The 13,080-nt window shown below is 38.2% G+C and overlaps 2 protein-coding genes across 3 annotated transcripts; one reads left to right on the top strand and one right to left on the bottom strand.

Annotated features, from left to right (window-relative positions):
* Window positions 1–6,299: 6,299 nt before the first annotated feature.
* On the top strand, window positions 6,300–8,086 carry LOC132797266 (large ribosomal subunit protein uL22). Its single transcript, XM_060808903.1, has 3 exons — window positions 6,300–6,396; window positions 6,665–6,755; window positions 7,513–8,086. Exons 2-3 carry the CDS (start codon window positions 6,675–6,677, stop codon window positions 7,990–7,992), a joined length of 561 nt encoding a protein of 186 aa, XP_060664886.1. The 5' UTR covers window positions 6,300–6,396; window positions 6,665–6,674; the 3' UTR covers window positions 7,993–8,086.
* A 1,120-nt stretch (window positions 8,087–9,206) lies between these two features.
* Window positions 9,207–11,182, bottom strand: LOC132797265 (gastrula zinc finger protein XlCGF7.1-like). Of its 2 annotated transcripts, XM_060808902.1 has the most exons (4): window positions 10,838–10,899; window positions 10,756–10,776; window positions 10,392–10,672; window positions 9,207–10,325 (listed from the first exon to the last, which is right to left on the bottom strand). In XM_060808902.1, the coding sequence occupies exons 3-4, from the start codon at window positions 10,657–10,659 to the stop codon at window positions 9,688–9,690; spliced, it is 906 nt and encodes a 301-aa protein (XP_060664885.1). In that variant the 5' UTR covers window positions 10,660–10,672; window positions 10,756–10,776; window positions 10,838–10,899; the 3' UTR covers window positions 9,207–9,687. The 2 variants fall into 2 exon arrangements, with proteins under 2 accessions (XP_060664885.1, XP_060664884.1); XM_060808901.1 differs by having other exon boundaries at window positions 10,392–10,776; window positions 10,838–11,182.
* Window positions 11,183–13,080: the final 1,898 nt, after the last annotated feature.

The following is a 13,080-nucleotide window of genomic DNA, read 5'->3' as shown; positions in this document are numbered from 1 at the left end:
ATTGGAATGGAATGGAAAGGACTGGAATGAACTACGAAAAAAAGCGAAATCGAATGGAATGGAATAGAAAGGAGTGGAATGAAACTAAAAGGATTGGAATGGATTGGAAAAGACTGCAATAAAAAATAACTGAATAGATTAGAAAGAACAGGAATGAACTACGAAATAGAGCGGAGTGAAATGAAATGGAATGGAAAGGAAAGGAAAGGACAGCAATGAAATGGAAATGATTGGAATGGATAGAAAAGGATTGGAATTAAGTGTTGTGAAATAGAAAGGTTTTAAATGGAGAGAAATGGACTGGAATGAAGTGGAATGAATTAGATAGGATTGGAATGAACGGATTGAATGGACTATGTACGAAAAAATGAATTAAAAGGCATTATGGAAGTATGTCAATTGATTTAATTGATACATTATTTATAATTAAGAGGTGAATACTATAATTGAAACACCCAAGAGTTGAAATAATTCAACATTTGATATCCTGTTTAACGAGAATGAGGCAGAATGAACTAAAAGCTTTGCACCAATTTGATATGAAATGGAATTGAAGCGCAGAAGTTGAAGTTTATGAAATTCCAAGACACGAACGGAATTGAAACACAGTCAAAACAACTTGTCAGCATTTGACAGTGAATCCAATGGTCGGCTATGATTCTCAGTCTGTAGATTTGCTTTGCTTATGTGTATGCTCGCAGAAGAGAACAATAATATGCAACACAAAAAAGAGATAAATACATAAATAAATAAATAAAAACTGTTCGCGTTTCGCAGACTGATGAAAATTGTGCGAATGTGACGTGACGCGGCTTTTTTCGGCTTCACGTTTTCACGTTTCGCGGAAATCGACGCCTGATTATCAAGTACTTGACTGACTGTCTCTCGCTCTCTCTCTCTCTCTCTCTCTCTCCTGCTCTCTCCCCACTCAGACGTGAGTGTGTGTGTGGCTGTTGTTGTTGAAGAGATTTATGCCTCAGGTGGAGGTCAGCCGATGTCTATCGCTGGGGGTCGACAGTGACTGTGGCTGTGGCTGCCAGGGCCGATCAAGCACAACGCAAGCGTCGATGAAGAGATGAGAGAGTGTGTGCGTAAATGTGTGTGTGAGTGTGTGAACTGGGGGCAACATGTGGATGCAACAGATGTGGCGCAATGGTCGTTTCATCTGGAATGAGCTGGAATTGAGCAGAATTCGCGAAAACAAAAAAAAACAAGAAGCATCTCTCGGTGGTTCAATGTTGACATTGATGACGCCTTTTCCCCAGACAGACAAACACAAAGAAATAAATAGAGAGAGAGAGAGATGTATGACTAAGCGCATGTCGAATCGTTCATGCATAGAGATATATAATGTAGCTGACTGACTGATGATGATGTCTTCACATCCAACGGTCATCATCATCGGTCTGACGTTCTAATGCGACACAGAACTGTCTGACGTCCAATCGCGTTAAACCTGTTCAAAGACTTTGAACCGTCATTTTGCGTCACATCCAACTTGATGCCCGTTATCTCTTACTTGTTACCTGTTACTTGTTACCGGTTACCAGTTACCTGTTACCAGTTACTCGTTACTTGTCACAATGTTACGCTCTGGAGCCCTTTGAGTTGCGGATTCCTCGGGATTATTCCCATAGCGCACATTTTACGTCGCTCGCTTTATCCGTATAAATATTCATATAATAATGTGCTACAATTTAAATGCACAATAACAATAATAATAACATTATTTATAACAAGTTCGAGCGTTGCAAAACTTTCCCAAGCTTCGTATGCTAATCTGTTATGAAAAGAAATCAATTGCAATTTGAATATTAAACACAACATGACGACATTTCTGAACATCATCATCATCAGCAGTTCACACATACATAATTCGATATGTATTCTATATAGCATTTATCTATTTTCATATTTAGACAGAGAGAGAGAGAGAGAGAGAGAGAGTGAAAGAGAGAGACAGGTGACAGCTGCAGCCTTGAGGAAAGGCCATGCTTAAATTTGTCGCTAAGGCTGTTGAGGGCCAATGAACCGCGTCATTCAATAAATACGTCTCTGCGAAAATTAACCTATTGATAATGTCACCTAGCACAAACACACCCTGTAATCAACGACTGCATCAAATGGGGTATACGATCATCTTATCGCGACAAAAGTGCAGTTACAGCTATACTCAAATTTTTTCAGTTTAAAAGCAAGTAAGAAAGATACAGTGGAGTGTTCTCGACTCTGAGATACCCGGTACAAATTTGAAAAAAAAGCAAAACATTTTAAAATATACCAAAATTATAAAACTACTTCAAATATACCAAAGTCTACATTTTGTTTATTGAAATAGTAATTTAAAATATACCAAAGACTGCAAAATATACCATATTTTCATCGAAAGCCACTAAGACCCGTAGTAACTATTCGTTTGTCCAAATTCTCAAATAATTTATACAATTTGTATCTGATCACAACTAAATTTTAAGAAATCATAGGTACTGTAGATATTATTGTATAAAGCAAAAATCGACTTTAGCTTAATAAATTCGATGAACCGTAAGATTTCTGTATTGTGAAGCTAGTGACAGATGAAAAGATTGATTATAAAAAGTTTAATTGATTTCAATATTTCATTCTATTGATTCTTCGTGCATTCAAAGTGCATCAAAGTTTTCATAGACTTTATGAAAATGCATCACATTAACATTTATAGATGATAAAGGTAACGTATTAACCTGATAATCGATCCCCTGTGGAAATATCATGTTCCTTCCTAAATTGGATAGAAAACTAAGAAAACTAATATACATAGCTTTCACTTACAGATAAAATTCAGTGCAATATGTTCCCAAGTCAGCTGTAAATTTACGTGGTTTAAACAAACAAAGGTATTTGTTTAACAAATATATTTTTAGATTTTTTCTTGTACCAATTCACGTTGAAAATTTCGTGCTACTCGAAAGCTAATAAGCCAAGAATTCGATAAGAAAGTGAAATGAAAAATTTGTTCTGAGGTATAAGCAATTAATATTTGTTGTCATTAGTTGATAAATTAGAACTTGTTTTCCCTGACTCAGTCATCGTCGTGGTATTTTTTAACCAAATCAATTGTTTATTTTTGTTCGGTAATAAACTCTTTGAATAATTGAAAGTTGAAAGTAAAGAATGCAAAAAGTATAGAGCAAAGTTTTAGTCTAGAGAATAAAAACAAATTATATGAAAATTTCATACGCAGTATTCAAGAGTTAAAAGCAAAAAACTATTTTGTTAAGATTCATCAATAAGATTTTAAAACATTGTTACAACGCATGGCAATTGAATTAACCAAAAACCTATTTTGGTGATTTTATATTTAAAAATAATTCTTTTAGATCTTTAAGTGTGTGTTTTCATTATTAGAACTGGCAATTGTGAAAGATCGTCACATCAGAAAATTATTGTCATATTTCACATTATAACAACGTTTGCACTAAAGTGATGAACTTGTTAATAATATCTAGAAGAAAAGTATTCTATCCCGTGAGGTTAACAAAATAAATCAAATTATTTAAGATACGGTATTTTTGTAGGCGATCAACACTTCGAATTTCCGTGTGAATTTCGATGGGCGTCTCAACAAGTGCGAGAACTTTAAGATCGAATATGTAAACAATATATATAGGAAAATTTTTGTAAATACCATTCCATAGCCTACTCGATATACTTATAGTGCTCTTGATTGTTGTTGTTGTTGTTGTTATTATTATTTTTGTTGTTGTTATTGTTGTTGTTGATGTTGTTATTGTTATTGTTGTTGCGGTCGCTGCTGTCGTTGCTGTGTTGTTTTCCCAGTTGTTGTTTAAATTATAAGCAAATATAAGTTTAATTAAGGCGTTTCAATTGGCTGTCGAATTTTTGCTGCGAATCAAATTAATAAATTTCCTTTATGTATGCTCGGCCTCTTATTGTTATTGTTATTATTGTTGTTGTTGTTGTTGTTTTGTGTTTCCTTTGTTTTGTTATGGTTTCATAATTCCACATTGGAATTTTGTACAGATATTCCCGTTGTTTTTCGTTGTTGTTGTTGTTGTTATCTTTTATTATTTATTGTTCGCTCTTGATTTACAACAAATTCTCGCGTCTCAAAAATTTCCTTTTTGCAATTAGAGGAAAACTTTTATAATGTTTATAATTTCAATCAAATTTTTGCGTGTTTTATTTTATTGTTTTTTTTCTGTTTAAGCGATATTAAAATTTTCCGTGTGTTTATTTTCGACTTATTTATTTATGTTATTCTCTCTTTCTCTCGTGTTTTCTTTTTATTTATATTTTGCGGTTTTATTGTGTTATTGTTATTGTTGCTGTTGTTTTTCTTTTTTTTTTTTGTAAAATTGATCTATTGACTTTTATTTGCAATTTTCGCTTCACGCTCCAAAAAACGTTAAACGTAAAAAAATCATTCGAAGAGCTCCCCGAAAAATTCAAAAATTTCAATTCAACGCGCGAAAGAGATGACGATACAAAATTGCAAGTGTATTAGATATATGTATGTATGTATGTATGTAAGATATATATATGTATGTATGTGTAAGTGTGTGTGAATGCTTCTCGATCTGAGGCACGGATAATCGCAGATTTCGTGTGTTAATGTCGCGGCTTGAACTTTAAAACTGGCCACAGAAATTGAAAACGAAAAAAAATTCAGATATATTTTTCGCATTGTTTAGTGCGCTGTGCGAGAGCTCTCCAAATGCTTTTGCTTTGCTTTACTTTTTCGTTTTTCGTTTTTTTTTTTTCGCTTTTTTTTTTAGTTTTTTGTTATTGTTATTGTTGTTCTCGTTGGTTGTTGTTGCTGTTGTTGTATTATGTTTACTCGTATTATAATTTGTAGCCTAGGTGCAGCAGCGCTGCCTCAGCTTCAGCCTCAGCCTCAGCCGCAGTCGAAGCCGCAGCCGCAGCCGCATCCAAAGCTGAGGCAGCTGAGACTGCGGCTTCGGCTTCTGCTTCAGCCGTTCCATCACATTGGAGCGCTCAATGAGCTTGAGTGTCATCCACTTAGGAAGCGCCAACCACTGAACTCGCCACAGCAGCACCAACAACAACAACAGCAACAATAACAATGGCCTGAGGGCGGGGTTAGCTGCGCAGGCGCAGGTGCAGGCGGAGGTCGATGTCGATGTCGATGTCGACGTCGCTGTTGCCGTCACCGTCACCGTCACCGTCGCACGTTGGTCGTCGCTGATGATTATAATACAATGGACGATAATGCGAGCGATCATGTAAATTAGATTTGTCTCAGTTGTTGTCTGCCGTTGGTGACGGCGACTGATGACGACGTGAGCGTTGCCAGCCAGCCAGCCATCCAGCCAGCCAAAGTCAACGCCAATCCAAACTGAGCTCAGCTCAAAGATCCAGAGCATTTCCCAGCGACAGCGAAACAAAACAGAGAACAACACAAATTTATATGCTACAACATTTATTGCATTATTTTGTTCAAGTGCTCAACGTGGTCGCTGTTGTGTGTTGCTCTTGTCGATTTTTTGGTTTTTATTTCCATTTTTTTTTTTTGTGAATCTGATGAAGCAGCAACATCAGCAGCGACAGCGACAGCGACAGTAATAGAAATTATATCAAGTATGCTTGCTCATTGACTAACTAAGTACAAGTACCAAGAATATCAAATACATTGTATGTGTGCAAAAAAATTGAATCAGTATAGTATAGTATAGTATAGTAGTAACTAAGATTACCTAGTAGTAGCCAGAGTAATACTTTGTCGTAGTTGTAGAAGGCATCAATAAAAAAAAACGAATAAAACACACACGAGGAGGGAGATGCGAAGAAAAATCAACGTTGGAACGTTGAGCAGCAAATTGAATTAATTCAATTAATTTGCATTGTAAGTACATATCAAAATGGCAGAATTGTAATAAAGAAATTGTGGGGAAGCAACTAACTAAACGAGTGAGTGGAGCTTACTTAAATGAATAACGTTTTATCGTTGTGCCAAGTACCACTCATAAGCAATTTGTACAAGTGAATGCGCATACAAAAGCGTATTACTAAGCAAATGCCTGACTGCCTGACTGCTTGCCTGTATGGCTAATAGTCTACGTGTCGTCGTCGTCGTTCTTTTGCTTCAACGCTGCGGAAGGAAATAGTAGCAACATCTTGCAATTGACATTCACACACACGTCATTTGAATTTGAACAATTTGCGCGCGCACTTTTGCCTTGCGCGTACACAATCAAAAGCTGAGTGCTATGTGTGTGTGTGCGTGGCATGCAACGCTGTGTGCGATAACTTTGTATGCGCACACACTGTGCAACACTGTGTTGTGGTTATCGATAACGATGAGCGCACAATATCGAGCATGGCTGCCAACTCTCTGTCAAAGGTTCTTTTCCGGTTTCGTACACGACGAAGGAGGTACGCTCAATTGGCAAAGCCGCAAAAAAATTTTCAAACATCGCTATATTTACCAAGTATATTCACACAAAACGCGTAAAATATGAAAGAATATAAAGTGCTGCATTCGGTGTGCAAGAAATTGCAAAACGAATTGCCAACGAAAATTGTCATTCATTGAATGCAAAATTGTGTTATTCTTTTTTTTTTCTGTGTTGCATACAAACATACAATTTTTTTTTATGTTACTTCGAAGTGCCTAAAAGTTTTTTAAATATATATTTTGTAGATATTAAACAATGGGCCGTTACTCACGTGAGCCAGATAACGCCACCAAGTCGTGCAAGGCGCGCGGACCAAATCTACGTGTTCATTTCAAGGTAAGTTTTAGTGTTGAATTCCTGACGGACGCCACAAACTGTTGTAGTTGTTGGTGTTGTTGACATATGAGCTCCGACAACAGTGTGGTTATGTTCGGCGAAAGTGTGTTTGTGTGTGTGTGCTTCGTGCGTTGTTTTCTTTATTTTTGCAACATTAATCAGTGAATCGCCTGCCAAATTAAGTGCAGTATTTCACTTTTGCATTGTTGCTAGACGAATTTTGAATCAAAAGGACAAGTTCATCAGCTGAACGCAATCGAAACCAAAACGATGCGCTCTTCTAAAACCGTGTCCACAGCAACAACAACAATTAGAGAACTCTATTGTGGGCATGCTTGCTTTATAATGTTCGCTTCCATCTTAGGAACGAGCTAACGCTCAACGTGTGCCCGAAGCAAACTTCAGTCGGGTTAAAACAGCGGCGAGCTGCGCTTAATGCTCTCGTCTCTACCTGTAGCTCGACACAATATCTATTCTATCTCAATTGCGATCGATTTGTTACAAGTCCAGGGCGAAGTCTTGCAAATCTTGATGAACGATGAACATATGCGTTGATTAAGCTATCTGCGCCCTAAAAGCAACTTCCAGCCATGTTAAAACAGCGGCGAAACTGCCATCAATGCGGTCGTCTCTACCTGTAGCGTGGCACAACCATAAAAACGACACACAAAGCACACACAACAAACACACACTATCTATAATAGATTTGAAATGCTTATTTTTTCAATATTAACATTCGCATCTTGTTGGCCAACAGAACACCCATGAGACCGCACAGGCCATCAAGCGCATGCCACTTCGTCGTGCCCAGCGTTTCCTCAAGGCCGTCGTCGATCAGAAGGAGTGCGTGCCCTTCCGCCGTTTCAACGGTGGTGTCGGCCGTTGTGCCCAGGCCAAGCAGTGGAAGACTACACAGGGTCGCTGGCCCAAGAAGTCTGCCGAGTTCTTGTTGCAGTTGCTCCGCAACGCTGAAGCCAACGCCGACTACAGAGGTCTCGATGTCGATCGCCTGGTCGTCGATCACATTCAGGTGAATCGCGCTCAGTGCCTGCGTCGCCGCACATACCGTGCTCACGGTCGCATCAATCCCTACATGTCGTCGCCATGCCATGTTGAGGTGATACTCACCGAGAAGGAGGAGGTTGTTGCCAAGGCCACCGACGATGAGCCCACAAAGAAGAAGCTCTCCAAGAAGAAGCTGCAGCGTCAAAAGGAAAAGATGTTGCGTTCTGAATAAAAATATTGTGTCTGGAACACGGGAGGCAGTGGCGCGATTGTCCTCGCCCCACCGTCGCCCATGCCGGTGTTAACAAAAAAAAACTGAAAACAAACGTAATTTTTTTTTTTTTACAATACAAACATTAAGATACAGTTTCCATGTGTGTTCGTGTGTGTATATTTAAAAAGAAAGAACACTCGCGAGGCTGTCGAATAGAAGGAGGAGAATATATAACGCGACAACTGCTAAAAATCCCAAACTAGAAGCTGTCTTGGTGTTTGTTTTTCCTTTTCCACCCTATTTAATTTTTGTTTTAGTTAGGCTTGACAAGCGCCGCTGTTATGTGTCGCAATAAAGAGAGATGTATAAATTGTAAATCATGGCTGGCTTGAATGGATGCGACGATGTCGCTGAGCGTTTCCAGATATAAACAATTCAATAGGGCTTAAAGATTGAGGATGCTCTGGTTTTTTTGATTTAGGGTCGCTTCAATTTTAGTCTGCTAAATGCCACAAGCTGTTTATGCAGTATTTTCAGCTTTAGTTTCCACTTTTGCTTGACAGCTGATAGAATTTTATGGCTTGCGCTTGAAAAAGTGTAGTAAATTCCTTATAACAATTTGCCACGCACGTTGAAACCAAACAAATGCAGCCATAACCGATAAACTATTTGAAGCTAATAGACAAGAACTTGGAAGGATTTTGAAATGTTTATTTCTTTTGCTTATTGAATTGCCGTAATTCTGGAAAACAAATTAGCCGATAATATGTATAATACACATTCAAATGCGTTAAAAACGTGTTAGATATGCTATTCGTAATATTTTGAAGGTATTTGTTAACGCGCTCTTAAGCCGGCAATAAAGACAGAAATATACTAAAAATACTGCTTTCATAATTGTCAGTTGGTAACACTATTTGAATCGTAGGCAATAGTTTTTTTATTCGCTTAAAAACAGACGCTTTTTCATTTCATTTTGCATTAAAAAAAAATATAAAAATATCTTAAAGCGAGATTATGTTTTGCTGTCATGCAATTTCAAAATTATTTCTGAATCGTAATGGTCACATTGCCGGTGATGTTGTTTTTTGGCATACAACACAGCTGGGCTTCTAGGTCGAAACAGCTGTTGTGGCATTATCTACAAAGCATTGGTCATTGTGCTATCTCGCTTGCACGTTTGTTGTTGCAGAAATAATATTTGGAAATATATGTATGTATGTATGGTGAATTACTATGGAAGCTTTGAATGCATTTTATTTATTTTTCAATTTTTTTTTCGACCAATAAGGGTAATTAAAATAAAGTTTAAAAAAGTAATTATAATAATTTGTATAATTGTAAATATAACTATGATTTGTGATTGTAAAAAGATCGAAAATAGCTGAGACCAGTATGAATGAAGCGCATGCTTAAATTTACAGTGTTTGAAGAGAGACAGCAATAGCTGACACAAGTAAGAAAGGGAGGGGAAATAATTCAGACTAGATGCAAATTGAGGGTATTCCTTATAATAATTGTTGTAAATAATCTACTAGCCAGCTGAGCTCGCTTATTCGCTTGCTTAAATTTTGTATATTAATATTATTTTGGGTGATAGTTTAAATTTGTCTAGATGCAATCAAATCAAAATCAAAGCAGGCGAGGCAACGGGTTCAGCCGGGTATTAATGGATAAATGACTGGGATTCGAGCCAACTTTGGAATGTTCAATTTAGGCTTGTTTTTTGGCCAGTCTTAGCCGATCGCTGTTGGCTGCATTAAACTGCGGCTTGAGGCGCACGATATTGGGATTGGGATGGCTGCTGATCTTGCTGTGCTGGACCAGCTGCTGTTTGCGTATGAAGCCCTCGCCACACACACTGCAGGCATATGGCTTGCGTATGCTATGCACAAAGTGATGGACATTGCGATTTTCGGGACGGCTGAATCGCTTGCCGCAGATCTGACAGCTATAGTTTCGCTCGCCCGTGTGACACAGCAGATGCTTCTTTAGGCTGATGGCACTGGCGAAGGAGGAGCCACACTGCTTACACTTGAGATCACGTATACGCCTGTGCACGGACTTGATATGATTGTCGAGCAGGCGTTTGCGTTTGTATGAGCGACCGCAGTCGATGCACTTGTGATTGGCCAGCTTGAAGTGCGTTGAATTCATGTGTACACGCCAATTGGAGCGCTGGGCAAACGTGGCGCCGCACTCCTTGCACTCAAACGGACGCTCGCCGGTGTGAATCCTTTCGTGCTCCCGCAGATGTTCGCGACGTTCGCAAACTTTGCCGCAATACGAGCAATTAAACTCAGGCGGCGCCTTGCGTGGTTTAAATGCGGCTTGTATTGTCGGCGGTTTATCTACAAGAGAAAGAATGAGAGAGTTGTTAGTAGAAAGTTAATGGATACAAGGTAATTAGTTTCCACCTGAATTTGACAGCGAATAATCTTCTATGACACTCTCGTCCGGGGAATCCGAGCATTCCTCTATGTAGTCAAACTCTTCTTTAGAATCCGGCTGCTGCTCAGCTGCGGAATCCGCGAGCATATCTTCCACCTCCTGCAATTGTTGTTCGATCGCATCCAAGTCCAAGCTGTCATCGTCATCGTCACCTTCATCTTCATCTTCATCCTCATCATAATTTTCATTTTCAAAGCATTCATCGATCATATCGTCTTCGGCTTCCTTTTGCATCGCGTGCAATTGACTAGTTTGTGCATGTGTTTCAATTATTTCGTATCGCAACTGGAACAATTGCCTCGAGATCGCCTCAAAGTTAAGCAGACTTACCTTGCAGGTGCTGCAAATAAACTGCAAATGCAATGCAGGCAGTGAGAAACTTTTCACTACTATTAGGAACAACAAAACTCACCACAGAGTGCACTTCTTCGGCCTGAAGCTTGATACCCAGAGCCATGGCCAATATGCTGGCTAGAGTGGACTGCTGCAGACCTCTCTCATTGAAACGCTCTTCAAACATATGCTCGTAAACTTTGTTGTCCACAAAAGCGCAGTTGCAAAGGTAGCAACGCTCAATGCTACGGGGAATATTCATATTGTGATGTAGCTGCTATCGTGTCAATTGCATCGTGTATTGGAATTTACTAATTTCAGTTTCTATTGTGAAGGACTATGAACAAAACACAGTTTTTATTAGTAAACATAATTGTTTTGGTTTTTCTGCAGATGTTGTTAATGTACAAAGATAACAGCTCAACAGCTGATAGCCGGTCGCGCAGAAACATCGATAGCAACACACTTTATCGATGACTTGAAAACATCGATTAATACGGTTGCAAGGTGTCACAAAATGAAATTAGGAATTACAAATATTTTGTTCTCTTTAGCTTAAATAATTTAAACAAAGCAATGAAATATAAGTATTTTAACGTTTCTTAATCGAACTTGATGTTTCGATGCTACCGCAAACATAGCTGTTTCGATAACTCTACAACCACCTTGACAAGTAAGTAAATAATTCCCAATTGTTGAAGTAAAATTTTTGTGTTTTGAAACATGTGATTTTTTTTAGTTGTCGCCTTTTTAATAAATATAAAAATAATTTTAATAAATCAAAATAACACGTATGTATTTATCGATAAATTTCAGAGCTATCCTGAGGATACGAAATTCTTTGGTATTTATTCTAACTTGAGTAAAACGTATTATTGACAATAAGAATCGGTATATTTTGAAATTCAAGTTGCGACCATACTGAATACCAATTCGATTACGGAGTTCTGCGGTAAAGTGCCGGAATAATTGTCTTTATTGATGAATTTCAATTAATTTATAAATAAGAGCAATTTAGAGCTTGCGATTGTGTTTGTGTGCAACTTGTTGTTACTAGTCACACACTACTGATCGGTTTTTTTTTTAAAGAATATTTTTTACTGTTGAGTTTACTGTGTGTGGGTGTTAAATTGAAACTGAATCTCCAAGGTGCCGCAAGTGGATTCGATTCGCGCTCTCCTCATTGCGCGGTTATAATTTCATCTTTCTATTGCCGGTCGTAAATCGAGTGTATAACCCTTAAACGTTTGAAACATACATTAAAACGTAGTGATCATTTGATAAATGTTAACTGGAAAAGGATTCAAATAATCGAAAACAGTGTTTAATAAGAATAAGAATTTGGCTGAAAGCAGCAGCAACAACCCCAACCAGATTCAAGAGCAACTACGCCACCAGCAACTAGGGGTTAATTTTTTTTCGTGTATTTTTTGTGTGTGTATGTGTGCGTGTACATATGCATATATGTTTTAAGTTTTTATTGTTGCATTTAACTACTGTGATGCCTTTTGTTCTAATCTGTGTTTGCGAACAACAGTAAGAGGAGTACATATCGAAAGTTGCACGCCGATGATGATGAGCTCATGATAAGAAGCAGCGTGTGTTGTTGTTCTTCGTGTTTCTGTGTATTCGGCCAAGCTCACACGCACGAGCGTACTCACACATTCAGATAAACACACGCACACAACCACACAAACACACACACACACACAAATAACACAGGCACACGACACGCATAGCCAAACCCAAGCACATGCCGCCCATCCTTTCCAATACAATCGACGTCGCGTCGCAGTCGCGTCGCTGCTTTGATGTTTGCGTCATGCTACCGCCATCCGACCCATTCTGGGGGCGCCATTATGCGATATTGCTCTTGTTGTTGTTAGTGCTGTTCTAATTTTATTTAGTTTAGCGTTCTTTGCTCTCTGGTGAATTTTTTCACTTAGCATTTATGTATTTCGATGTGTGGCCTATCAAAGCTTATGTCGAAACTAAATAATTCGAATTATCATGAGACTATTTTTGAGCTTTTTCATATAAGTAAAATAATCTCGATTATTTTTGCCCACATACGCGCTATATAGCATTTATTTATATATATGTATATAAATGTATCTGGGCTTTTTTAGTGTATGTACATACATATATGCGGGCAATCAGAATGTGGATAAATTCAAGTGCTTTTTACTACAAAATAACTTTGTGTGTGTTTCGTTCATGCAAATTATTGAATTGAAAACAAGTTGCTGTGGCTGTATTTACTCATGTTGCTGCTGTTATTGTTGTTATTGTTGCTGCCTCCGCCGCCGCCCAAGCGCAAAA

Source organism: Drosophila nasuta, chromosome X (genome assembly GCF_023558535.2).
Source record: "Drosophila nasuta strain 15112-1781.00 chromosome X, ASM2355853v1, whole genome shotgun sequence".
NCBI classification, from domain to species: Eukaryota; Metazoa; Arthropoda; class Insecta; order Diptera; family Drosophilidae; genus Drosophila; species Drosophila nasuta.
Note: the sequence above shows the minus strand (reverse complement) of the source record. Positions and strands in the feature narration are given on the sequence as shown.